The sequence below is a fragment of the Pan paniscus genome, chromosome 18 (genome assembly GCF_029289425.2).
Source record: "Pan paniscus chromosome 18, NHGRI_mPanPan1-v2.0_pri, whole genome shotgun sequence".
NCBI classification, from domain to species: domain Eukaryota; kingdom Metazoa; phylum Chordata; class Mammalia; order Primates; family Hominidae; genus Pan; species Pan paniscus.
Genome location: NC_073267.2, coordinates 26544665 through 26571183, shown reverse-complemented (window position 1 = coordinate 26571183; position 26519 = coordinate 26544665). Strand labels below are relative to the sequence as shown.

General features: G+C 45.6%; 1 protein-coding gene across 3 annotated transcripts in view; it reads right to left on the bottom strand.

Moving 5' to 3' along the window:
• The window catches only part of LCMT1 (leucine carboxyl methyltransferase 1), a 65853-nt gene that overhangs the window by 15908 nt on the left and 23426 nt on the right, over positions 1-26519 (bottom strand). For 2 of the 3 annotated variants that reach the window (XM_003813690.5, XM_008966262.5), the window contains 3 exons: positions 22034-22110; positions 10672-10733; positions 1091-1193 (listed from right to left, as the gene is read on the bottom strand). In XM_003813690.5, coding sequence (XP_003813738.2) covers positions 1091-1193; positions 10672-10733; positions 22034-22110 — 242 coding nt within the window. The remainder of the gene's footprint in view (positions 1-1090; positions 1194-10671; positions 10734-22033; positions 22111-26519) is intronic. The other variant, XM_003813691.5, reaches the window with a different exon arrangement.

Here is a 26519-nt window from a genome sequence, read left to right as displayed (position 1 = left end):
CAGAAGAGGAAACAGATGCAGAGAAGTGAAGTAAGTTATCCAAAGTCATGGTCTAGTGCATATTCCTGTCAGGATTCAAACCTGTGCAGCTGGACTCAGTTCCCAGACTCATGAACTACAATGAACATCCTCCTTATGCATATATGCAAGATCTTCTCAAGGAGACACCCACGAAAGTGGAACTGCTATGTATGGTACACATACTTACAATGTTACTAGATACTTTCAGATTGCTCCTCACAGTAATTGTACCAAGTTCACTTCCAGCAGTGGCATTATCATTCCCTATCCCCCACATCCTTGTCAACACTTGATATTGTCAGCTGTTACATTTTTGCCAACTTGGTGACAGTAAAATAGAATTTCATCTGATTATCACTGATGCCCAATACCTGTTTCATATGATATTCAGTTTCTTCTTTGAGCTGCCTGGTAATCTATATTTTGCCCATTTTTCTGAGGTTTTTTTTTTTTTTAATAGTAGTTGTTCTTTATATATTCTGGATGCTAATCTTTTCTTTATATGTTACAAATATGTTTCTATCCATAAATTATCTTCTCTCAAACTTTTATATGAAATTAGGCACTAGTATTTTTACAAAGTAACACAGGTGATTCTGATGTAGAAACAGACTTGAACAGTATTGCTTAAAAAATTTCAGAAAACTACCCAGCACTTTGGGAGGCCAAGGCAGGCGGATCACCTGAGGTCGGGAGTTTGAGACCAGCCTGACTACATGGAGAAACCCCATCTCTACTAAAAATACAAACTTAGCCAGGCATGGTGGCGCATGCCTGTAATCCCAGCTACTCGAGAGGCTGAGGGCAGGAGAATCACTTGAACCTGGGAAGTGGAGGTTGCAGTGAGCTGAGATTGCGCCATTGCACTCAGCCTGGGCAACAAGAGCAAAACTCCACCTCAAAAAAAAAAAAAAAGAATTTTTTTCAGAAAACTAGGTAGCAATGAAATGATAAAACTCTTAAAGAATAAAAAATGGAACATGAATATCATGCTGTACTTCCGACTGGCCTTATCTCATAATTAGCATAAAATCACAAATGCAGAAGAGGTTTAAAAAAAAAATCTCACTGTGTATTCATGTTACATTTCTTTAGCTTCTCTTCCAGTTCAGACAGGTCTCGGAGATCTGCTCCAATAACGGCATATCTCTTTGAATCCAGTATGTGTCCATCTGCAAATGCAATCAGAGGCTATAATTTTAATGAATATGTCTTTTCCAAAGTTATAGTAGCCTTATGGTTTTTCCTTACTATAAAAATACATGCATCATTGTTAAAAAAAAAAATACGTAAGAGGAGGGTAAAAATTAACCAAAATCATATCTTCCAAAGATAACTATTCGTGTTTTGGTGTGTAACATTTCAGCCTTTTGTCCTATGTGCTTAAGTTATTATACACAACAAAAACACATCCCCTCTCATGCACATGGTGCGCACACACATACACACATCCTGAATAGAGAAAAGAAAATGGGACCACCCAATATGTGGTTTGAAAACTGCTTTTCCTACGTAACAACAGCATCAGGGACATCCTTCCGTATAATGATTTCATAGCATTCCACTGACTGGATAAAACATAACTTACTTAGCCAATCCCTCACTATGAGACGTGGTATTTCTAAGTTTTCCCCATCTAGGCATTTAAGCACCCTTGTATAGACATCATGAAGCATCTGTCCAGTTATTTCTTTAAAGTAGATAGTATGAGTGGAATTAAGAGATCAGAGGGTAAGCCTATTTAAATATGGGGACCCATTAGCAGGCTGCTCTCTAAATGTTACGCCAATTTGTGTTATGTTTTTAAAAAGACAGTTTATGTACTAATGTATTTACAAATAAAATGACAGCATTTGCTTTGAAAGACTCCAGCAGAGGTGGGATGAAATGGTTATCTATAGTGATTCTCAGGCTTCAGCGGTCATCAGAATCAACCGGGTGGCTTGTTAAACCACAGATTGATAGGCTCCACCCCAAATTTCTCATTCACTACATCTTTCACTAGCAGAAATTTACATTTCTATTGGCTGGGCACGGTGGCTCACGCTTGTAATCCCAACACTTTGGGAGGCCAAGATGGGTGGATCACAAGGTCAGGAGATCGAGACCATCCTGGCCAACATGGTAAAACCCCGTCTCTACTAAAAATACAAAAATTAGCTGGGTGTGGTGGCGCATGCCTGTAATCCCAGCTACTCTCGAGGCTTGAACCTGGGAAGCAGAGGTTGCAGTGAGCCGAGATCATGCCACTGCACTCCAGCCTGGGCGACAGAGTGAGGCTCCATCTCAGTTAAAAAAAAAAAAAAAAAGTTAACAAATTTTTTTTTAAAGAAAGAAAATTGCTTGATTTTATTATTCACTCAACTTCCAGACATTATTCACTCAACTTCCTTGAGGGTACAAACCATTGCAGGAGCTGAAACATCAACAGCTACCCATACTACTGCTAATAATTCAGGTTCTCTTGGCTCTGAGAACTTCAGCAAAAAAGCTGAAAAGGCTAACCTATAACATGTAAGTAGGTTCTCATTTATTATCTTGATAACTCCACTTGGCTGATTCAAATACATATGGCTACACACCATAAGCTAAAGAAACACCTCCTAAGAGCCTGCTAGATGTCAGGAAAGCAATAAAGGGCAAGCAGGGAACCCAAAGTTGGCCCCAGGGTGTCACGAGTCAGGAAAGTAATATAAAGAATATGGCATGTAGCTGGGTGCGGTGGCTCACGCCTATAATCCCAACAACTTGGGAGGCCCAAGCAGGAGGATGGCTTGAATGAGGAGTTCAAGACCACCCTGGGCAACACAGCAAGACTGTCTGTACAAAAAAACTTAAAAAATTAGCTAGGTGTGGTGGCATATGCCTGTAGTCCCAGCTACTCCGGAGGCTGAGGTGTGATGGCTTGAGCCCAGGAGCTCAAGGCTGCAGTGAGCTATGATCGTGCCTCTGCACTCCAGCCTGGGCAACAGAGCAAAGATCTTGTCTCTACAAAATAAAAGAATATGAAGGTAGTTGCCTACCCTATTATGAAAATAATTCCAAAATGCCTGTGTAACTTCTTGCAAATAACAAATATATTAATAATAAGCACATTTGGAATGAGTTTTTCCATCCCTGGCCAAACAACAACAAATAATACACCAGAATATTAACACATGAAGTCTAGTACCATGTAGTTCAGGGGAGATCTCTCTTACTCACATTAGGATCTAACATTAGCATGTAAAGCAAAAATCACACATCATCATGATTATTCTTATAAGTTGTACACAAGGTACATCTGAGCTGAAGGGAGTCAGTGACTTGAGGCTCACCCGCCACTCTGCAGTGGCCCAGCCGTATGTGGTGGCATACTGGTATACCACATGGGAAGCACTGGACAAGACGACCTTGAGATCCCTTTGAATGATAGAATTTGATGACTTGAGTAACTCACACCAGCATCCCATGATTCAGTTGCTCTTCTTAAGTCAGGGGCTACTCAAGCTGTGGGGAAATAACAGGTCCATTATCTGTCCTTGAAGGATGCTTTATCATTATTTTGTAGGGAACTGAATGTATTTGTGGAGGACAGGCTCAGAGCAAGTTTCAAAGGGGTTTTATAATTCTGGGAAAATAAAGCCATTTGTATAAAATCTAGCACTGGCAAGAGGCCATGAGAACAGAAAAATCCTTATCTGTCTGGAATGCTTCTGAGAGCTGGTGGGAAAGATAACTTGGTTGCCAAAATGAGATCTACAATCCCTTCTTTTCCTACATCCTATTTCGTGAGAGAAAAATGTAAGGCAACTGAAATCATTTTGTGTGATACTTAAAGAACTTTCTAAAGAAACAGACCGGCCGGGCGCAGTGGCTTATGCCTGGAATCCCAGCACTTTGGGAGGCCAAGACAGGCGAATTGCTGAAGGCCAGTTCGAGACCAGCCTGGCCAGAATCTCTACTAAAAATACAAAATTAGCCAGGCGTGGTGGTGCACACCTGTAATGCCAGCTACTTGAGAGGCTGAGGCATGGGAATTGCTTGAACCCAGGAGGCGGAGGTTGCAATGAGCTGAGAGTGTGCCACTGCACTCCAGCCTGGGTGACAAATCAGAGCAAGACTCTGTCTCAAAAAAAGAAAAAAGCAAGTATTGTGCCAATGTGAATGTGGAACACAGGGGTGGTGTCCAATCTGATTCCAAGGTGAAGCTGTAAAGTGCCCTACAGGGCAAGCATCTCAGGAAGCAATTCTGGGTGTTTAAGAATGAAGTAAAAATGGTATTTCATTTTATGTGTACTTTTTTTTCAAATGACTAATAAGTTGTTAGGACATAAATACTTCAGCTGTTTAAACCCAACTAATTAAAAAGAACTGCTGAGTGTGTTTTTTGGCTCAGGGGTACTATGAAAACATTACTGAGACAAATTACTGGGAAGCAAGAAAGGTGGGGACCCCCTGGCCTAGCCCAATGCCTGCTACACAGCAGAGGTCTTCTGTGAAGATGAGCACAAGTGATTAAATCCAGGCAGGTGCTGGAATGAGCCCAGCTGAGAAGTTCCACCTGAATGAACCCAACCCAAAGAATTGTGAGCTAAACAGATGGTTGTTGTTTTAAGCCACATGCTTTGCAGCAGTTTGTTACAGCGCAGAAGCTAATGGATACAAGCTTTAATTATCTGCCTCATTAAGTTTATATACTTTATTGTCCTAATCAGTTTTTTTTTTTTACTGTTGTTGTTGTTGTTTTTTGAGACAGCGTTGCACTGTATCACCCAGGTTGCAGTGCGGTGGCACGATCATGGCTCATTACAGCCTCGACCCCCCAGGCTGCCTCAGCTTCCTGTGTAGCTGGGACCACAGACGTGCACCACCATGCCTGGCTAATTTTTTTTTATTATTTGTATAGATGGGGGGTGGGCGGGTCTCCTTATGTTGCCCAGGCTGGTCTTGAACTCTTGGGCTCAAGGGATCCTCCTGCCTCTGCCTCCCAGAGTAATGGGATTACAGGTGTGAGCCACCAAGCCAGTCTTAAACACTTTTAAGAGGTGATTAGGTCATGAGGTGAAAAGGCATGAGAAAACTGAAGACTTACACAATGTAACACAGTAGTTAAACACATACACACACACACACACAAGTGCTGGTGTATCATATGACTAATAATCTCTTCCATCACCGCCAGGTGCATTTCGAGAGATGTGTTGGATCTGTAGTGAACCCCATCAATCCCATTCATGGTATCTTCTATGACAAACTAATTATCATTGTTGATAAGCATTGCAAAGTGACCTTTTAGGTTCACAGATTTTCCTAGGATCCTTCAGTTTAAAAAAAAAAAAAAAAAAAAAAGGTAAAATGGAGACAGCCTCAGACAGATTTCCGGACTGTACAGAGGATTAGTTTGTCTGACTACCCAACTGACACTCATGGGGTACTGAGCCAAGTCCTGGGAATAACTGATGAACAAGAAGACATGGTCCCTGCCCTCATGGGGCTTAAAATCCAGTGGGAAAGAGAGAGAACAAGGGCAAGTGTGGTAAGTTCTACAGAGAAGTTCAGGGTATTGTGGGGCATGTGAAACAGGCTTCTGACTCCCTTTAGAATGGAGTCCAAAATTCTCAGCCGGCTTTATGATCTTTCTCAATCTTGAAGCACGCACCTCCTGCCACCCGAGCCCCAGCCACACTGGCCTTCCCAGCTCTTCCTTCAGTGTGCCCTGGCTGAGATCATCTGTTCCCTAGGTAGGGTCTCCTCCTCACGGCCCAACTGAAATCCTGTTCACATTCTGAAGTGCTTTCACTTGCTGTTCTTTTCTCTTTCTGCCTAATTTCACCAGAGTTGAAGCGGATTACAAAAACACAAACACATTCATCCATTCAAGCAGTCACGTGAGTATTCATTCAACACTGTCTGTGTACTAGGCACTGCTCTTGGTGCAGGGATTACAGTGGTAAACAAGACAGAAGCAGTCCCTGTTCTCAGGAAGCTTACATGGCAGAAGAGGGAGAAAGTGAATCATTAAATAAATGAGTAATCAAGAATATATCAAGGAGCAGTCAGTACCATGAGGAAACTGAAAGAGAAGAGTGTGACATAAGGCGGCAGGAAGGGGGTCTGTCTTTAACCTCGTAGTCAGGGAGGGCCCCTCTGAGGAAGCGGCAGCTGAGCAGATGAGAAGGAGCCCATCAAGCAAAGAGGAGAGAGGAAATGAAAAGGACTGAGGGGAAGAACATTCTTGGCACAGTCAGAGAACAGTAAGATATCTGTGTGGCTAGATCATAGTTACTGTGGTCAAAGGGAAAATCAGGAGCAGGTGCGGGGGCTCACGCCCTTAATCCCAACACTGAGAGGTCGAGGCGGGAGGATTGTTTGACCCCAGGAGTTTGAGACCAACCTGAGCAACATAGCGAGACCCTGTCTCTCCCCAAAAAATTTAAAATCATCTGTGTGTGGCAGCACACAGCTGTAGTCCCAGCTACTCGGGAGACTGTGGCAGGAGGATCACTTGAGCCCAGGAGTTCAAGGCTGCAGTGAGCTGTGACCAATTGCACCACTGTCCTCCAGCCTGAGCAACAACAGAGTGAGACCTTGTCTCAAAAAAAAAAAAAAAAAAAAGAAAGAAAGAAAAAAAGAAAGTAAAATCAGGAGGCACGCAGAGGCCTAATGAACAACATGGGTCCTATCCGATAGGGAGTTTTAAGCAAGGAGGTAACAGAACCCAATTTCCCTTTTTCACTCTTTTGAGAGAAAGGGTCATGCTCTGTCACCCAGAATGAAGTGCTGTGGTGCAATCACAGCTCTCTGTAGCCTACAACTCCTGGGCTAAAGGTATCCTCCTGTCTCAGCCTCCCAAGTAGCTAGGACTATAGGCGTGCACCACCATGCCCAGCTAGTTTTTTTTTTATGTTTTTGTGACAGGGTCTCACTAGGTGCCCTCAGCAATGCTCCCACCTCAGCCTTGTGAAGCACTGGGATTACAGGTGTGAGACACCACACCCGGCCTTCCTTTTTAAAAACACCTTCTGACTTTTCATTGTGTGCCCATTTGTACACTTTTGATTTTTTACCCTAGGCAGACTTTAGCTTAAAAAAATACATCATCAATTCTAAGATGCATCCTTTCACATTTTAACATTCCTGAAATCAGGATGCATCTAACAGTTGGTGATGTGTCAGCTTAAGTGTCGGCACTTTTTCTTTCTTACTGATAAAGAAATAATGGTGATTCTCACTGTCAACAGCCTTGTAGGTTTGATAAAACAAGGTCATTTTTAAACAAATATTTTTTGTCAGTTTTAAGATCACGTATCAGTTCGCCCAAATTTTCATTCACATTTTTATTTCATTTTTATTCAAATTCTCCTTTCTCAGCACAATGGCAAAATCAAAAACTATAAACAACCAGAGTAAAAAATTTACCGATGAGACACAAAGTTAAAAGATAAGTAAAAGAATGAGAAAAAAGTTCAATTAAAAAAAGTTGACAACAGACCTTTATCAAAGAACACATCTGGCCGGGTGCAGTGGCTCACACCTATAATCCCAGCACTTTGGGAGGCCGAGGCCAGTGGATCACGAGGTCAGGAGATCGAGACCATCCTGGCTAACACAGTGAAACCCCGTCTCTACTAAAAATACAAAAAAAATTAGCCAGGCGTGGTGGCGGGCACCTGTAGTCCCAGCTACTTGGGAGGCTGAGGCAGGAGAATGGCATGAACCCAGGAGGCGGAGCTTGCAGTGAGCTGAGATCGCGCCACTGCACTCCAGCCTGGGTGACAGAGCAAGACTCTCAAAAAAAAAAAAAAAAAAGAACACATCCATGTGTTATGAAGCGTTCCTATAAACTGAAAAGGAAAGAAACTACAAACTAATGGAAAAAGGAAATGAAAAAATTTACAAGAGGTCCCAAAGTCCAATAAAACGAAGGAAAGATGCTCCATCTCACTAGCATTCAAAGTTACATAATTTTTTTTAAATAATACGGCATCGGCCAGGCCCAGTGGCTCACGCCTGTAATCCCAGCACTTTGGGAGGCCGAGGCAGAGGATCACGAGGTTAGCAGTTCGAGACCAGCCTGACCAACATGCTGAAACCCTGTCTCTACTAAAAATACAAAAAAAAATTAGCCAGGCGTGGTGGCGCGTGCCTGTAATTCCAGCTGTTTGGGAGACTGAGGCAGGAGAATCGCTTGAACCCAGGAGGCAGAGGTTGCAGTGAGCAGAGATTGAGCCACTGCACTCCAGCCTGGGTGACAGAGGGAGACTCCATCTCAAAAAATAAAACAAAATAAAATAACAGGGCATCATTTTGGCCTACCAGACTGGTAGAAATTTTTTCTTTTGGATAGACTCTCATCTCATGCTGTCACTCAGTCTGGAGTGCAGCGGCATGATCTCGGCTCACTGCAACCTCCGCCTCCCAGGTTCAAGAGAGTCTCCTGCCTTAGCTTCCCAAATAGCTGGGATTACAGGCGCCCGCCACCACACCCAGCTAAGTTTTGTATTTTTAGTAGAGATGGGGTTTCATCATGTTGGCCAGGCTGGTCTCGAACCCCTGACCTCAGGTGATCCACCCGCCTCGGCCTCCCAAAATGCTGGGATTACAGGCGTGAGCCACCACACCTGGCCAGACTGGTAGAAAATTTTTTAAATCACAATATACCCAGTGTTAGGGTGTTATGGTTTGAATGTGTCCCTCTGAAGTTCGTGTGTTGGAAATTTAATCCCCCATGCAACAGTGTTGAAAGGTAGGACCTTTAAGAGGTGATTCAGTCCCAATGAATGAATTAATGCCACTCGCTTGGGATTGGGATTGGGAGTGTGTTCTGAGTCTGCACCCCTTCACCTCTCTCTCACACAGTCATGCTCTCTTGCCTTTCTACCTTCCTCCATGGGATGACACGGCAAGAAGGCCCTTGCCAGATGTGGGCCCCTCAACCTCAAACTTCTCAGCTTCCAGAACTGTACTAAGTCTCTGTTCTTTTTATAAAGTACCCAGTCCCAGGTATTCTGTTATAGAAGCACAAAACAAGCTAAACCAGAAAACTGGTACTGAGAAGCTGAGAAGAAGGGCTGTGGCTGTTAAGTACCTGAAAATGTGGAAGCAGATTTGGAACTGGGTAATGGGTAGAGGTTGGAAGAATCTGGGGGAGCGGGCTAGAAAAAGCCTAGACTCCTTGCCACCCCCGCCTCAGAGAACACTTTCCCTCCTCTCATGTCCCTGCTTGTTGTAATAAACCTGGCTCATCTAGTCACCTGATGCCCACGGTGTTACCTGTGCTGACTACTGGTGAAGGCTGTCCTCTCTGCACGATCTCTGACCTGAATTACTAATAAACCCCTTTAACTTCTCTCAGACAAAAACTGAAAACAAAGGAAGACTATGGTAGAGACTGACCCATAATTTGAAAGGCTCAGAAATGAGAAAAGCATTGTTAAGACACAGTCATAATTAAAAGTTGAGGGAAAAAACGGAGAAAATTGACTGCCAGGGCCAAACAGGTAACAGAATTGAGTGAAGCAGATCAACTGTAAGATACCAGAGAGTCGTGGGGACAGAACTGGAGGATGGGCAACTCCTCTAACTGAGGCAGCCACTATTTAATTGTTCCCATGTAGAAATCGTGGTAACATTACATGGCCTAATGTTACCACGTCTTCTAGTTCTTTCCAAGAAAAGCTAGAAATTGAGATTTTTCATGAGAAGTTTATTTTTGAAATGTTGGCAACTAACTCAAGGTCTTTACAGAAAGACTGAAGATTAGAGACCTAAGGACATCTAAAAAGAGTCATTTAGAAAGTCGTTGAAAATTCCTTCATGGTAACCCCAAGTTTAAATGTATCGGCAAAAGTCTACTATAGACTAAAAATAAAATTCTAAGCTCCCCAGCCACCTGAACCAAGGGGACCCCAGAGTGACCTTGAAAACTGAGTTCTTGGCCACGTCAGGATGGGAGGTCAGATGCCTTCTCAAAACCCTTGCTCACTAACTGCCTGTAGGCGTTCTTCCCTAAGGGCTAAACAGCAACCAGCCCTTTCAAAAGACTACTGCTGCTGTCATCCAACCCAACTGCCTGACTGCTGCCCCTCTCTTTGGCCACTTCGAAATGGTCAACCAGCATTCCTTCCTGATGAGACCACAGAACAGGGAGTGGTTCTGGCCAGTCTCCGAAAGATGTGGGTTTTTGTGTCCTCTGCTTCACCTTTTGATGTCAGAGGGCCAAAACCTCCACCCTTGGATCATGCTAACACTGCCATTTTTTTATACATGGGACCTGTGATGGCATGTGAAGCTCAACTGCACACATACACAGTTCGCCCTTCATAAATATTCATGACTCCTCCTATAGCTTATTAAATATGTATGTTCACCCACCTGGCTGAGCATCAATTCCTCCTCCTTTTGCCCCTCCTTCAAAGTGTCTGTTGTTGACTTCTAGCAGGAGGCTGTGCTTCCCAGCCTGTTAGAATGGCCACCCTGCAGGCTCAACCCTGAGAAAGCAAGCTCTCCTTTCCTAATTTATGAACCTCGTCATTCTTCAGTTGACAATACATTGTATAACACACACATACACACACACACACACCCCCAACACAAACCCCATCTTCAAAAAGGGGGTGGGAAGCAAAAATACTGATACAGTCCATTTTGCATTAGCTTGATACTTGCCCATCTGAAGTGTGTCCTCTGAATGCAGTTCTAGAATGGGGCTGGATAGGGGAGGCTTGCATCTATGGGAAGATGGGAAAGAGGAGAAAAATGAGTCTATTTGCTCCTCAATTTACTCATGAGCTCATTTACTGCACAAATGCAGACACTCACTACCAAAATGGCAAATATATATTTGCTATTGTTCAAAGCAGGGGCCCCTCTAAAAAGGGCTTCAGTTTAATTACTTTTGACCCTAAGCACATTCGGTAAAACTTCAGTGGACACAGGTCTCAGGTGACATTGGCTAAGCATTACACTCAGCATTTGATGTCCAAATCACAAACTGATCATGAAGTATTTAGACTTAGAAATAGCTCAAGATAACCTAACAAGAATTTTTCAAATGTTCCAATGTTTTTTTGGGCCATCTCTAGTTTGCTGCCTATTCTCAATCAAACTTTTAAAGATACCTGTTATTTGTTACAGGTAGCCAGAAGAATTGACTCTTACACAAACTTGAAGTTCAGTAACATTTATGTGGGAACTACCCCAATCCAGAATAGGCAAAAAATCAGAAATCAGACACGCGTCAATATCCCAACAACCATAACCAAACACCAACACACTTTCTGTCCCAGGAAACCATCTCTGGACTTAACCTAGAGCCAGTTACTCTTATTCCACTCAGAGTTCTAACCAGCCAGTACTTTGCAGTTCCCAGAGCATCAGAATTGCCATTTATCACTTAAAAAGCATATTTAATATAAAATTAAATATATCAGGAAAGGGTGATCCATTATTTTCATGGATCTAGAAAAAATAAAGCTTGAAAATTATTTCCACTTTATAAGGATCAGACTTTTCTAAAGGACAGCTGAAACACTTAATGTTTACTCACATTTTTTTCAATATAAGAATTAGGGTTTTATTTAAATGACTAATTTAAAAGGGGGGATGGGGAGGGACTGTAGTTAAAACTATTAAGATGCGGGCCAGGCACAGTGGCTCACGCCTGTAATCCCAGCACTTTGAGAGGCCGAGGCAGGCAGATCACCTGAGGTCAGGAGTTCAAGACCAGCCCGACCAAAATGGAGAAAACCCGTCTCTACTAAAAATACAAAATTAGCCAGGCATGGTGGCGCATGTCTGGAATCCCAGCTACTTGGGAGGCTGAGGCAGGAGAATCGCTTGAACCTAGGAGGCGGAGGTTGTGGTGAGCTGAGATCGTGCCATTGCACTCCAGCCTGGGCAACAAGAGCAAAACTCCGTCTCAAAAAAAAAAAAAAAAAAACAAAAACCAGAAAACTATGAAGATGCCTTGATCTTGAGCTTGAAGTCACAGTTTGAATCTCAGCTCCACCCTTTCCTAGATAAAAGACTTTGGGCAAATTAACTTCTTTAAGCCTCAGTTTCCTTATCTGCAGAAAGGGGATAACAGCAGCACTTAATTCATGCGTGTGCTGTGAGGACTGAATGAAAACAATCCAAGTGAAGCACTTAACATGGTACTAGGCTATGAAAGCTCTCAGCACACATTAGCAAACCTGTCATCTGCAACTCTGTAAACTCCTTGATACTAGACTCGGAATGGCCCCCATAATATGTCATCTATAATAACTAACTTCAGTCTTCCATTCATTCATTCATATACACAAAAACCCACTTACTGCACATCTATTCTGGACCAGGTAACTTACTTTTTTTTTTTTTTTTTTTTTTTTGAGACAGTCTTGCTCTGTCACCCAGGCTGGACTGCAGTGGTGCGGTCATAGCTCACTGCAGCCTCGACCTCCTGGGCTCAAGTGATCCTTCTATCTCAGCCTCCCAAGTAGCTGAGACTATAGATGCACCCAACATGCCTAGCTAATTTTTGTATTTTTAGTAGAGACGAGGTTTCACCATGTTGCCTGGGCTGGTCTCGAACTCCTGGGCTCAAGCAATCCACCAGCCTTGGCCTTCCAAAGTGCTGGGATTACAGGCATAAGCCACTGTGCCTGGGCAAGGCCAGGTAACTTTCTACATGCCCTCGGAATAAAGTAGTAAACAAAAGACATAAAAATTCAGATTATGAAAATATGGGGTCACTTTTTAAATGTTCCAGGAAACTACATTAATGGATGGAGAGTCATAATGAAAAAGAACAGGAATGGGATACGGCTCCTTCTTCATGTTTAACCAGACCTTCTACTTAAAGAATCCCAGGAACTAGCCTTAGGAAATCTAAATATCAAACCAAGGTGGTGGAGTGTCTCATCCCAGGAAGGAACGCTGAACAACTGATTTACAGCAGGGGTGTCCAATCTTTTGGCTTCCCTGGACCACACTGAAGAACTGTCTTGGGCCACACAAAATACACTAACAATAGCTGATGAGCTTTAAAAAAAAAAGTCACAAAAGAATCTCATAATGTTTTAAGAAATGTTACGAATTTGTGTTGGGCCACATTCAAAGCAGTCCTGGGCTGCATGTTGCCCCGCCCGCAGGCCTGGGGTTGAACAAGCTTGATTACAGCCTTGTTGCCTCTGGCCAGTCCACCAGGTGGTCCATTAACCAAGATAACCATCAGCCACTAGATATGCTGACCCGCATCCCCTACCCCTCACATGCTTTGCCCAGCTCAGCCTACATGCCCTCTCCCGAAGTCAGTTACCAGGCTTTGCTAATAAAACGTCTCTCCCGGCTCTTCCAGAGAGCCAGCCGCAGAGTCTCTGCCGTCTCCCCGTGCGCTCAAGCACAAGCCCCCAACTAAAAGCCTTGTCTGGAAAATCTGCTTGCTGCCATAACAGATTATCTGGTGAGCCAGGTAGGAGCACAAGGAGTAATTTCCCTCCCTGCAAGGGAGGCTTGTGAGCCAGCGAGCCGGAGGGAGGCCCCATTGATTCAGCGCTGCCACCGCGACTGGCGAGTTTTCCTCTAGTCTCGCGACTGGTGAGTTTTCCTCTGGTCTCTGCAAGACTCCTCACCACCCCTGCCCCAGACAATGTTTTCCCTTCCCTCGCGTCCCCTATTTGTTGTCTTTTTCCTTCTTCCTTTCTGCTTTCCTTCCTTCACTTTTAACTTCATTGGCTCGAACTGAACAGACACCCGTGCAGGACGGACTGACACGGCTGGAAGGAACTACTGGGTGCCCTGGCTTCAGACCCAATAGTTGACAATCTTCAAGTCTTTCAGTGCTTTCCCTCCCTTTGCCACACCTGTTGGGAAGGGAAGCCTGTGAGCTTTTCTCTGTCTGTTCAGTGTTTTAGCCTACGGACTCTGGGTGCTGCCTTTATGCGGGGAGAATTGACGGCACATGAGGCTGGAGTTTGCCTAGCTCATGCCCTGATCTGTTTTTCCTTTTTGTATGTTTAATTCAACATCTTATTGACTGTCATTCGGTTACTACCAAATGCAGGACACTGGTCAGTAGAACCTGGACCTGCTGTAAGGTTGAAGAAGAAAAAGAAACCATCCAAGCTGGCACTCGGTTTTGGGGAGTTCTCTTCACTGCTCACGCCGGCCCTCTTGTGTGACCTGTACTGTTGTGCTGTGTGGGGCTGGGAGCCAACTCTCTTTTCGTCGCCTGACACCTGTGCTTGCACCCTGCCCCTGGTCCTTTAATAAGACAAGCAGACACAGGGGCTACAGTCATGGGCAATGCCCCAGGCATCTTCCAAGACTCACATCTGGGATGTATCATTTCTAAATGGAAGGAATCCAAATCAGATGGTTTAAAGAAAAAGAAACTCCAGCCTGGGAAACATAGGAAGACTCCACCTCTACAAAAAACAGGAAAAATGAGCCGGGTGTGGGGGTGCCTTCCTGGGGTCCCAGCTACTCAGAAGGCTAAAGTGAGGATCGCTTAAGTCCAGGAGGTTGAGGCTGCGGTGAGTTGTGGTAATACCACAGCACTCCAACCTGGGCAATGGAGTGAGACCCTGCCTCAAAAACAAATTTTTTTTTTTTTAATTAAAAAAAAAGAAACTGATTTTCCTCTGTAATACAACCTGCCCTAGTACACATTAGATCAAGAAAAATGGCCATGGGCAGAAGTGGATCTCCTAGTTTTAACACTATCTTACCGCCCGACCTATTCTGTGAATGGACAGAGAAATGGGGAGAGACACCTAGCTACAAGCTTTTATGAAGCTAGGACCCAAAGCTACTGGATTCTTGTCAGGTGTGTGTGGCCCCTATTTCCAGGTTCCTCCTGAAGGAACCTGAAGAAGCGGACCTCCACAGCCTCAGGCCCCGAGTACTCCCTCCCTACCCTAAGCAGGCCTCCTGGGGAGGGGAGCCCCTGTGCTGTCCCCAACAGCGCTCCAATCGGACTCCAAACAGGCACCCTCTTTTGCTTCCCCACTGGCCCAGGGCTGTCTTCCCCTCAGAGAAATGGATGGAAACGGGGGAGTGACAAGGGTGCAAGTTCCTTTTTTTGGTGGTGGATCTAGGACTATGTAAAAAACACTTTGGTAGATTTTCAGAGGATCCTGGTAAGTTTAGAGATGAATTTGTTAAACTAAATCTTGCCTTTTCATTGACGTGGCAGGATGTTATGGTCACTTTGCAGTACTGATGAAAAGCAACACATATTTGGAAAGGCTAAGGAATATGCCAATAGCCAGGTGGTCACTAAAGACCAATATGCAGTCATCTGTTTAGGGGGAGATGCGGTCCCAGGCATAGTCTCCACGTGAGTGAGACTATGAAGAAAACCTAGAAAAAGCTAGAATGAGCCACTTTGTCACCTGCCTGACTGAAGGAAGAAGGAAATGTATAGTAAAACCTGTACACTATGACAGGGTCAAGAAAATTACCCAGAGAAAGAAGGAGATCCCAGTAGTCTTCCTCAATCGAGTCCCTGAGGCCCTTGGGAAATGCACCCATGCAGACCCAGAGGCAGCAGAGGGGAAGCATCGCGTGCCATGCATTTTATCCTTCAGTCAGCTCCAGACATTAGAAGGAAATTACAGAAAATTTGGAGGCCAGACCCCAGACCCTGCTGTTGACTTTGGCAGAGGCGGCTTTTAAGGTTTTCAATAACGGACAGGACACAGATGGCAGGTAAGAAGAGGAGACTGACCAAGACAGCACAGCTTCTGGCTGCCCTAATTCATCCACCATCTCAGGGTGACCCTAGGATTCTCAGGAGACCAACCAATCGAAGACAGCCAACCTTGGATGGAGCCAATGTGCCTACTGCAGGATGGAGGGGGTCACTGGAAGAGAGGCTGCCCTGACCTCCTTAAAACAGGACAGCCAGCAGGCAACCCTGGCCAGCCGCCACTCCTCACCAAGCTTTCAGATGAGATTGATACACACCGCCTGACAGCACCCTGGCTCTGACTGCAGCACACTCCATCGTCATCACACCACGGAGCCTCAGGTCACCCTTGATGTGGCAGGTAGGAAAACAGTTCCTCGTGGACAGCAGAGCTGCCTGCTCGGTCCTGACCCAGCCTATTTGCCTCCTCTCCAATTGCAATTGCAGGGTAATGGGAATAGACAGGTGTCCTAAGGTAAGAAAATTTACTTTCCCTCTTGCTTGTGAGGCCATGTCTAGGCTTTTTTCTCCTCATTTCTGTATGCCCCCCAGAATGTCCTACTCCATTGCTGGGTAGAGACTTATTAAGCAAAATGGGAGCCACCATCTCCCTGGAAGAGGACAGACTGCAGGTAGAGGCAGAGCCAGAACAGGGAATTCACCTGCTAGCACTCTTAAATGGACAGGAACTTGAGACCCAAAACATACCCAAAGAAAGCAAGGATCACATCACCCCTTCCCTATCGGACACTTCAGTCCTAGGACAGGCTAATAAAGTTCCGCCAGTAAAGACAGACCTGAAGCCTGGGATGGGCTACCCATGGAGGAAATCATACCTCCTAAAACCTGTGGCACTGAATGGGGTTCAGCCATTACTCCACAAATTCCTAGAGCAAGGGCTAAACCCTGCCAGTCCCCAGGCAACACCTCGGTCCTCCCTGTCAAAAAGCCTAATGGAGAATATCAGTTTGTGTAGGACTTGAAGGGGGGTAATGAGGCAGTCATTCCCATCCACCCAACACTGGTCCCAAGCTTGTCTGTGCTGAGATACCTGGAGATGCTCAGTTTTTCACTCTACTACACTTCAAGGATGCTTTCTTTTGTGTAGCCCTCTCCACCCAGAATCCCTGTATCTTTTTGCTTTGAATGGAGAAATCCCTGATGCCCAGAAAGCCACATAGTACACATGGACTGTGCTTCCCCCAGGGCTTCTGGGAAGGCCCCCACCTTTTTGGGAATGCAGGGAGCTAAGCCTACAGAATGGGACTTTTATTACAATATGTGGATGACTTGTTGATTGTCAGCCAAACATGGCAGGATTCAGATTTTAATATCATTAAAACCTTGAATTTCCTGGCTGAGCGGTGATACAAGGTCAGCCCCATCCAAGGCCCAGATTTCTTTACAGAAGTTCCGATATCTGGGGTTCATTCTGACCCCAGGAGCCCGAACACTAGTTGTGGACTGGAAAAAGCAATCACTTCATTGCTGGTCCCACAAACAAAAAGGCAGCCCCAGGGTTTCTTGGGAATGGTGGGCTTCTGTAGTATTTGGATTCCAAATTATGGCCTGACGGCTAAACCCCTATGTGAGACCCAAAAAGGGGAAGAAAGAGAGCCCTTGTACTGGGAGAAGAAATGTCAACAATCTTTTGAACCTCTAAAAACTGAGCTGGGTCAAGCCCTTGTCCTTGGACTCCCTGAGAAAAACCACTTACCTTGTATGTTTGTGAGAGACTAGGAATAGCTTTGGGAGTCTTAACTCAAAGGTTAGGACCTGTTCAGAAGCCAGTGGCTCGTTTTTCGAAACAGACAAATCCAGTTGCACAGAAGCGGCCTGGCTGCTGGAGGGCAGTGGCAGCCACTGCCCTGCTGTTTAGTGAAGCATCTAAGCTGACACAGGGACAATATACAGAAGCTATGACTCCCCACCAGGTTCAGACTGGGTTAGAAGTCAAGGGACACCATTGGCTCACTGCAGGGAGGCTGACCAACTACCAAGCTCTCTTATTAGACACCCTGGATATTACTTTAAGGGTATGTCAGACTTTGAACACAGCAACCTCACTCCCAACCACAGATGATGAGGACTCACAGCATCAATGCACAGGGCCCACAAAACAGACTCCAGCAGGCCTAGCTTGTGAGATAAGCCTCTTGAGAATGCAAAGACGGAATGATATCCTGATGGCAGTAGCTTTGTGGAGGGAGACCCAAAAGGACATGCAGTAGTAAGCCTGAAGGAGACTACAGAAACTAAAGCCTTCCTCCCCAAAATGGCACAAAAAGCAGCACTAGAGGCCTTAACAGAGCCTCACAACTGGGAGAAAGGGAGGGAGTAAATTTATACACCAACTCAAAGTATAGGTTTCTCCTGCTGTGTGCCCATGCAGCCATATGGAAGGAAAAGGGAATGTTAACAGTTAAAAATTCCCCAGGCAAACGTAAGGATCCAATCCAACTTCTCCTGGAAGCGGCACAACTTCCCTGCCAGGTGGCAGTCATTCACTGCAAAGGCCACCAGAGGGACTGGTCCCTCATCAGCCAAGGAAATAGGGCCACAAGACAGGCAACCTGGTTATAGGAACCCAGCAATGTGTTGGCCTTAAGGACAGACCCTACCAACCTTCCTAATCACCTACAATACTCACAACAAGAGCAAGAGGAAGCTAAGGGGCAGGGGTACCAGGAAAACAGTGCTGGATGGTTCACAGATGGTGACAAGTTTTATTCCAGGAACTGACCAGTGGAAAGTTACTAAGCATCTCCATGATGCCACTCATTAATGGAGAGATGTTTTATGGAATTCTGTCCATAAAATATTCACCAGAAAGAAACTAAGAAAAAGTGTAAAACAAGTAACCTTTGTCAGTGAATTGTGTGCCCGAAATAATCCCCACACCCATCCAATTCTCCCTTCTTGACTTAAACTGGTTCAACACAGGGGAACTTATCTGGGAGAAGACTGGCAGGTTGTTTTAACCCAAATGACTCCAAATCTAGGGTACAAATATCTCCTGGTGTTTGTGGATACTTTTACTGGATGGGTCAAGGGTTTCCCTACCTGTACAGAAAAAGCAGTAGAAGTCTGTAAACCTTCACTAAAGGAAGTAATTTCTCAATTTGGACTCCCCAAGTCCCCTCAGAGTGGTAACAGGCTCTCCTTCATGGGTAAGATTACTCAGAGCCTCTCCACAACCTTAGGAATAGATTATGAACTGGCACCCCAATCATCAGGGAAAGTTAAGATGAACCATACACTTGAGACGACTCTAGCCAAACTCTTTCAGGAGACGCACGAGTCCTGGGTTAAGATGCTCCCAGTCTTCTCAGGGTCCGCAGGGCCCCTTCGTGCAGCCTAAGACTTAGTTCTTCTCAGATGATCTACCAGAGGCCTTTCCTCACCACTGACCTCCTGTTAGGTGAAGAATTACATAAAAAATTACAGTATCAATTTAGGACAGATTCAAAAGGTGACTTCAGAATATGGAAACAAAATCCTGCCAGTCCCCACTAAGGATGGGAAAACCCCTTTACAAGTTAATCCAGGGGACCAAGTCCTCCTAAAGGCTCGAAGGGCAGGCTCCCCGGAGGACCACCCCTTGCTTAAATGGGAGGGCCCTTACTGGGTGATCCTGACCACTCCAACTGCAGCCAACTCACAAGGAATCACTAGCTGGGTACACCTCTCCCGATCAGAAATGCTTTCTCCTAAATGTTTCCAGACTCGCCCAGATGGCCCATTTTACTCCTGAAAACCTGTGGAAGATCTCAAATTCAGGAGAGCCAATTCATCATCGGAGAAGTAATGTGGTTAGAGATCTTGAGTCCAATACTTTTCCTTGTATTACTAATTGGTTTACTATTATTCTGTTGCTTTGCTCAGCCTCCTCCCTCAGGTAAAGACTTTGTTTGTCCCTGCTGGGTATAAAGATGCTACTCATTACTTTGTTCCTACTCCTCCCCATCAGGGCACAGGGTAGGCTAGGCCTACTAAAATGAGAAACAAACTCTCTTGACAACCTTTCCGGCATTATAGCTTCAGGTAATAATTTGTCCAACTGCTGGGTGTGCTACCATCATCCCCAGGCTCAGAGGGGCTGCCTCTTGCACTCCCTAAAAGCTCAACTACCAACTTCACAAAAGAGGTATGGAAACCTAAAATAACCTCTGCACCTCTTATGGTGGACCTAAGTGTCTCCTTTTCCTTTGAACGTATAAACCTCATTGGGCTGCTAAATGCTTTGGTCACCAAAAAGGGTGGAAAAAAGAGAAGTTGGACTGCCTACTTTGAAATCCCACCGGGTTTTCTCTTAGCAGTAAAGAAAAACCCTAATCAAACTTGGGCTCAGGAAGGCTATCTTTTCCCCCATGCCAAAACAGTCATACCTCTCTCCACAGCTTAGCTGCTCACCTGAACTCCTCTCGCCTTGTGTAAGTTTGTGCACCCATGGGGTATTCTGTTCCTTTGTGGACACCCAGACTGCCATCTGATCAACAGCTACCCTTCAGCCAATTTCACCTCTCTGTTACTTGCACTAGCGTGCCCTTGTGTGGATAATGTACAACGCAATAAGGAATGCATGTTAGGTACTTTAAGTCCCAGTAGAATAACAGTTCATAATATCACACATGTTGTGAAATCTAAAAAGGCAACAGGGCTAATTTTGGCAGGAGTTGGAATAGCCCCTTGGGATGGCTTTGCATACTGTGAGACAGCTTTGAGAAACTTTCAAACCCTTGAAACACTGGCAACTAGTACAGGCAGAGCCATGAAAGGACATCAAGCCTCCCTGCACTCCCTAGCCAATGCTGTCTTGGACAACAGATTTGCCCTGGACTATCTTCTGGCTGAACAAGGGCGGGTATGCACAGTAATAAACCACATCTGTTGTTCTTACATTAACAGTTCAGGATTGGCTAAACTGCAAGTTCAAAAGATTTACCAAGACCAGGCACAATGGTTCATGCCTGTAATCCCAGCACTTTGGGAGGCCAAGGTGGGTGGATTGTTTGAGCCTAAGAGTTTGAGACCAGCCTGGGCAACATGGCTAAGCCCCATCTCTACAAAATTACAAAAAAAGAAAAAAAAATTAGGTGGCCTTGGTGGCATGTGCCTTTATTCCCAGCTACTCAGGAGGCTGAGGTGGGAGGATTGCCTGAGCCCAGAAGGTTGAGGCTGCAGTAAGCCATGATGGCACCACTGCACTCCTACCTGGATGACAGAGTGAGACCCTGTCTCCAAAAGAAAATAAAAGTAAAGATTCACCAAGAGGCTACCTGGCTACATAATCGTAATGACTCTACTGCTCAAACCATCTGGGGCTCCATCAGTGGATACCTACAAAGTATGACATGGTTTTTACCTTTCTTCGGACCCTAAGTGGTCATTTAATTGCTATTACTTTTGGCGTATTGTGTTTTTAACCTTTTGGTAAAGTTTGTGTCTTTCAGGTTTCAATAGCTCCAAGTCAAGCTAATGATGGCCCAAGAATTCCAACCCATAACATCCCAGGAGCACCCCAGTCCCTACAGGTCTTTAGGACAGCCAGTGAGAGATTTCCCCACCCCCTAAAGTTAGGCAGGGACGACATCCCTGTTCAGCAGGAAGTAGCTTCAGAAGATGAGATCTTCAGCCCTTTCTCCTTAAGAATAGAGGGTGAAATCTCTCAGGGGGAAATAGAGATAGAACAGAAATGGAATAGGGTTGCTTCTTCATAATACTTAACAATGCCTTCTACTTAAAGTTCTAGGAACTGGCCTTAGGAAATCTAACTATGAAACCAAGGTTATGGAGTATCCCACCTCAGGAAGGAACACTGAACAACTGATTGACAGTCTTCTTGCCGCCAGCCAGACCACCAAGTGGCCCATTAACCAAGAGAACCAGCACAACCAGATACGCTGACCCGCATCTCCTACCTCTCACGTGCTTTGCCCAGCCCAGCCTGCATACCTTACTCATGATGTCAATTCCCACGTTTCGCTAATAAAAACATCTCTGCAAGCCTCTTCAGGGAGCCAACAAGACAGTCCTTGTGCCTCTGCTGTCTCCCTAGTGCTTGAGTACAAGCCCCAAAAACAAAAACCTTGTCTGGGAGATTTGGTTGGCCTCGTGTTAATTTTAATTACATGGGGAGCCATAGAGCCTGTGATCTGTAATAAGGAAATGTATATTGCATTTTGCAGACTGTAGAACATGCTGGAATGAGTGCCAGGGCAAAAAAAAAGTTGCTGGGGGGCAGTGAACGGAAGGCAACACCCTAAAGTGAAGTCTCTGGCATTCAGATCTGCCATCTCTTAAGAGCTGGATCTGAATTCTCGCTGGCTTTTGTTCTTCTGGCCACGCCACACTTACTTGATACTGTGCAGCTTTCTCGTGACAATCATTGGAAAGTCAACCTCAAAATATTTACTTGGGAGAAGATCTTCATCCTGGGGAAAAACACACAATACTTTTTAGTTCTTTACTCTTACATGTGCTGATCATCTTCCACATATCAAGCACTAGGCACCTAAGAGCAATAGAGTGTTTAAGGATTTTTAAATCAGGGGACTGATATGGGCAGACGTGCTTTTCGAATTACTCATGAATAGATTTGAGGGAAGCAAGCACAGATGAAGGTAAAAAGTCAGGAAGCCAGAGGAGTCAGCCAGGTAAGAAGGTAAGGTCCAGGAAGGAGCCTGAGCTAGCAGGTGGCAGCTGGGATGATGGGGAGGAGCTGAGAGGTGCTTTGGAAGTAGAATATACTCCGTATTTTCAAAAGGCAGCTTGAGGCCAGGTGCAGTGGCTCACGACTGTAATCTCAACACTTTAGAAGGCTGAGGCAGGAGGATCGTTTGAGGCCAGGAGTTTGAGGCCATCCTGGGCAACACAGCGAGACCCTGTCCATGCAAAAAAATTAAAAAGTTTAAACGATTTAACAACAACAAAAAAGGCAGCTTGAGCTCCATTAGGAGGGTCAGGAAATCAATGGAGTAGGTTTTGACGAGCATTATTTTTTGGGTGAAATAGGTTAAAACAGCTAGTATCAAAAGCACCACATATATTAAGGGTATTATCTTCTGATATATTTTTCTTTTTTTTTTTTTTCTTTTTTTGAGACGGAGTCTCACTCTGTCACCCAGGCTGGAGTGCAATGACATGATCTCAGCTCACTGCAACCTCCGCCTCCCGGGTTCAAGCGATTCTCCTGCCTCAGCCTCCAGAGTAGCGAGGATTACAGGTGCCCAGCCTCTGATACATTTTTCTCTGTGATAGTGAAGTATGGTAGATTAAAGAACAGGCACTCTTGGAGCTGGAGTGGCTCAAACCCCAGCTCCACCACTTACATGCTGTAAGGTCTTGGGAAAGTCAGTAAACTCACTGGGCCAGGATTTACTTGTTTGAAAAGTGAAGAAGCCGGGCACCGTGGCTCACGCCTGTAATCCCAGCACTTTGGGAGGCTGAGGCAGGCGGATCACAAGGTCAAGAGACCGAGACCATCCTGGCCAACATGGTGAATGAAACCTCATCTCTACAAAAAATACAAAAAGTAGCTACTCAGGAGGTTGAGGCAGGAGAATTGCTTGAACCCGGGAAACGGAGGTTGCAGTGAGCTGAGATCGCGCTGCTGCGCTCCAGCCTGGCGACAAAGCGAGACTCCGTCTCAAAGATAAAATAAAAAAAAAAAAGAAAAGAGAAAAGTGAAGAAAATGCTAACACTTTAAGGGGTTGTGAAGATTAATGAGGCAATACATGTGGGGCTCACAGGAAAGGGCCTGACCTTAGTAAAATTATCACACGGGGATCCAAAGAGCCTGTGAGCTATAACAATAAGGGAAGGTATACTGCGTTTTGAATACTGCACAACGTGCTGGAAAGAAGGTGCCAGGGCAAGAAGGAAAGTAGGGCGGGGATCAAAGGAAAGCAGCACCCTAAAATGAGGTCTCTAGCATTTGAATCAACACGTCTGTGCCTTTATTGTTACAGACACAGGTATAGAGATGGGGGCCCTGGCTCAGGATGTAACATTTATTTCTTCTTGTGGCCTGCAGTCAAACAAATATGAAAGACACACATACACACACACACAACCACACACACACACGCACATGCACACACACAGCCCTGGGTCACCTGGCTTGCTTGGTAGCTACACCCTCCCTACCCAGTCACGCACACATCATCCTATCATCCTAGTGTTCTCTCGGTGCCCTCCTCGCTATCCAGCCACCCAGTACCTCAGCCCTGCTGATGCCTCTGGAATCCCTCCACTCCTCCTGAGCTCTGTCACCTCCAGCCCAGACTGTCCCAGCACCCCCTCTGGTGTCTCAAAGCTGCACGCTGCTGTGTACTGCACTATCCACTGCAGGTGGCCTTCTGCAGCTCTGCACACTGCTAAAACTCAGCAAGAAACAAGGCACTCTATAGCCTGGCCCACCTGCCCAGCCTCTCCCCCTCTCCACTTATCCCAGAAATACAGAACTACTTTTTTAAAACAAAGAAGACTGCTGACATCCAGAACCTGGTGATGGCTTCGCTGGTAGAAGATGGGATGGAGGAAAAGGAAAGTTAGGGTGACACCTTGTTTCTGACTGGAGCAACTGGGCAGGTAAGAGAACCATTCATGGAGACAGTAACAAGAGATGGAGCACAGGTATAGAGGGACAGATGAATCCCGGCGGGGTGAGTGCGGCATAGCAGACCTCCTGTGGACAGCATAATGGGGGCAGAAATCACCAGCAACCATATCCTAGTAGGTAAATGACCCTTAAGAGCAAACATCAGGGCTGAAAGATACAGCACCCTCCCACATAAAGACCAGTCCTCTGCTGGAATCCCAGGGGACCCAGGCTGGGATTTATCTTTTTAAAACAAAAAAGGACGGCCAAGTACAGTGGCTCACACCTGTAATCCCAGCACTTTGGGAGGCCCAGGCAGGAGGAGTGCGTGAGCCCAGAAGTTCGAGACCAGCCTGGGCAACATAGCAAGACCCTATCTGTACCCAAAATACAAATTAGCCAGGCATGGTGGCTTGCACCTGTAGTCCCCAGCTACTTGGAAGGCTGAGTTAGGAAGATGGCTTGAGCCTGGGAGGAGGAGGCTACAGTGAGCTGAGATTGTATCACTGCACTCCAGCCTGGGAGACCGAGCCAGATCCTGTCACAAAAGAAAAAAAAAGAAAAAGCCATCCAAGGAGACTTGGGCTCATGAATCTGAGCTGATCACACTTAGAGGTACAGCCCATGCCTGCTGGGTAGGGTTATGCAGAAGCTATTTCAAGATACTTGAGGGGGGCCAGGTGCAGTGGCTCGCGCCTGTAATCCCAGCACTTTGGGAGCCTGAGGCAGGTGGATCACCTGAGGTCAGGAGTTCGAGACCAGCCTGGCCAACACAGTGAAACCCTGTCTCTACTAAAAATACAAACTATTAGCTGGGCATGGTGGTAGGTGCCTGTAATCCCAGCTACTCGGGAGGCTGAGGCAGGAGAATTGGTATGGGTAGGGGGATATGGAAATAACTTTCACTAGGAATTTCAATTTCTACAACACCTTTTAAGAACTTTTACTGACAGCATATGGGAAATTAAGGATCACCTAAAATTCCAGAAGACAATGAGAACAATTAAAGGTATATAAATGAAAGACAGCATAGTGCCCTGCAGCTCTTATGGGACTTCTTCCTTTTTAAAGAGCTTTCCCATGCATTAGAACCTTGTAAAACTTCTGAATAAGAAGTCAGAGCAGAGAAAGCTTACAAAAGGCACACCCGGAGCGCTTAAGAAAGACATCCTGTGGGGCGCGGTGGCTCACATCTGTAATCCCAGCACTTTAGGAGGCTGAGGGTGGTGGATCACTTGAGGCCAGGAGTTCAAGACCAGCCAACATGGTAAAACCCCATCTCTACAAAATAGCCAGGCACGGTGGTGCGCATCTGTAATCCCAGCTACTCGGAAGGCTGAGGCAGGAGAATCGCTTGAACCTTGGAGGCAGAGGTTACAGTGAGCTAAGATCACACCACTGCACTGCAGCCTGGGCAACAGAGTGAGACTCTGACGGGTTGATAGGTGCAGTAAACCACCATGGCATGTGTGTACCTATGTAACAAACCTGCACATTCTGCACATGTACCCCAGAACTTAAAAAAAAAAAAAAAGATATCCTGTTTCTTGAGAAAGGGGCAAAATGGCTGTGACAAGTGATGCTTCAACTTCTTCTTCTGTGATTCTTGATGGCCCTTTTGATATTTCACTCCAAATAGCCTGCATGCAACTGACTGGTATGGAAGACACCGAGACTGGGAACAGCTGCCACAGGACAGGAGGAATGGGGCACCCAAAGGGGACTCGACATGGCTGACCACCTCACAGACTGCCAAAATTGACCCTGCTTCCCTCCACAGGGAGATGGAGAAAAGTAGGCTGTAGGGATCCATTGGTTCCATGGAAACAGAATTCTGGAGACACCAAGAAATGGAGGCCCCTTAAAGGGTTTCACTCACCCATTATTCCTTTCCTTTTTTTTTTTTGAGACAGCGTCTCGCTTGGACACCCAGGCTAGAGTGCAGTGGCACGATCTTGGCTCACTACAGTCTCGACCTCCGGGGCTCAGGTGATCCTCCCACCTCCACCTCCCAAGTAGCTGGGACCACAGGTGTGCACCACCATGCCTGGCTGATTTTTTTATTTTTTGTAGAGATGGGGTTTTGTCATGATGCCCAGGCTGGTCTCAAACTCCTGAGCTCAAGCAATTCAACCACCTCAGCATCCCAAAGTGCTGGGATTACAGGCGTGACCAACTGCACCTGGCCCCTTTATTCCTTTTTTGTGACAGGACTAACTCTTCTTTGTCCTGTTCCTGCT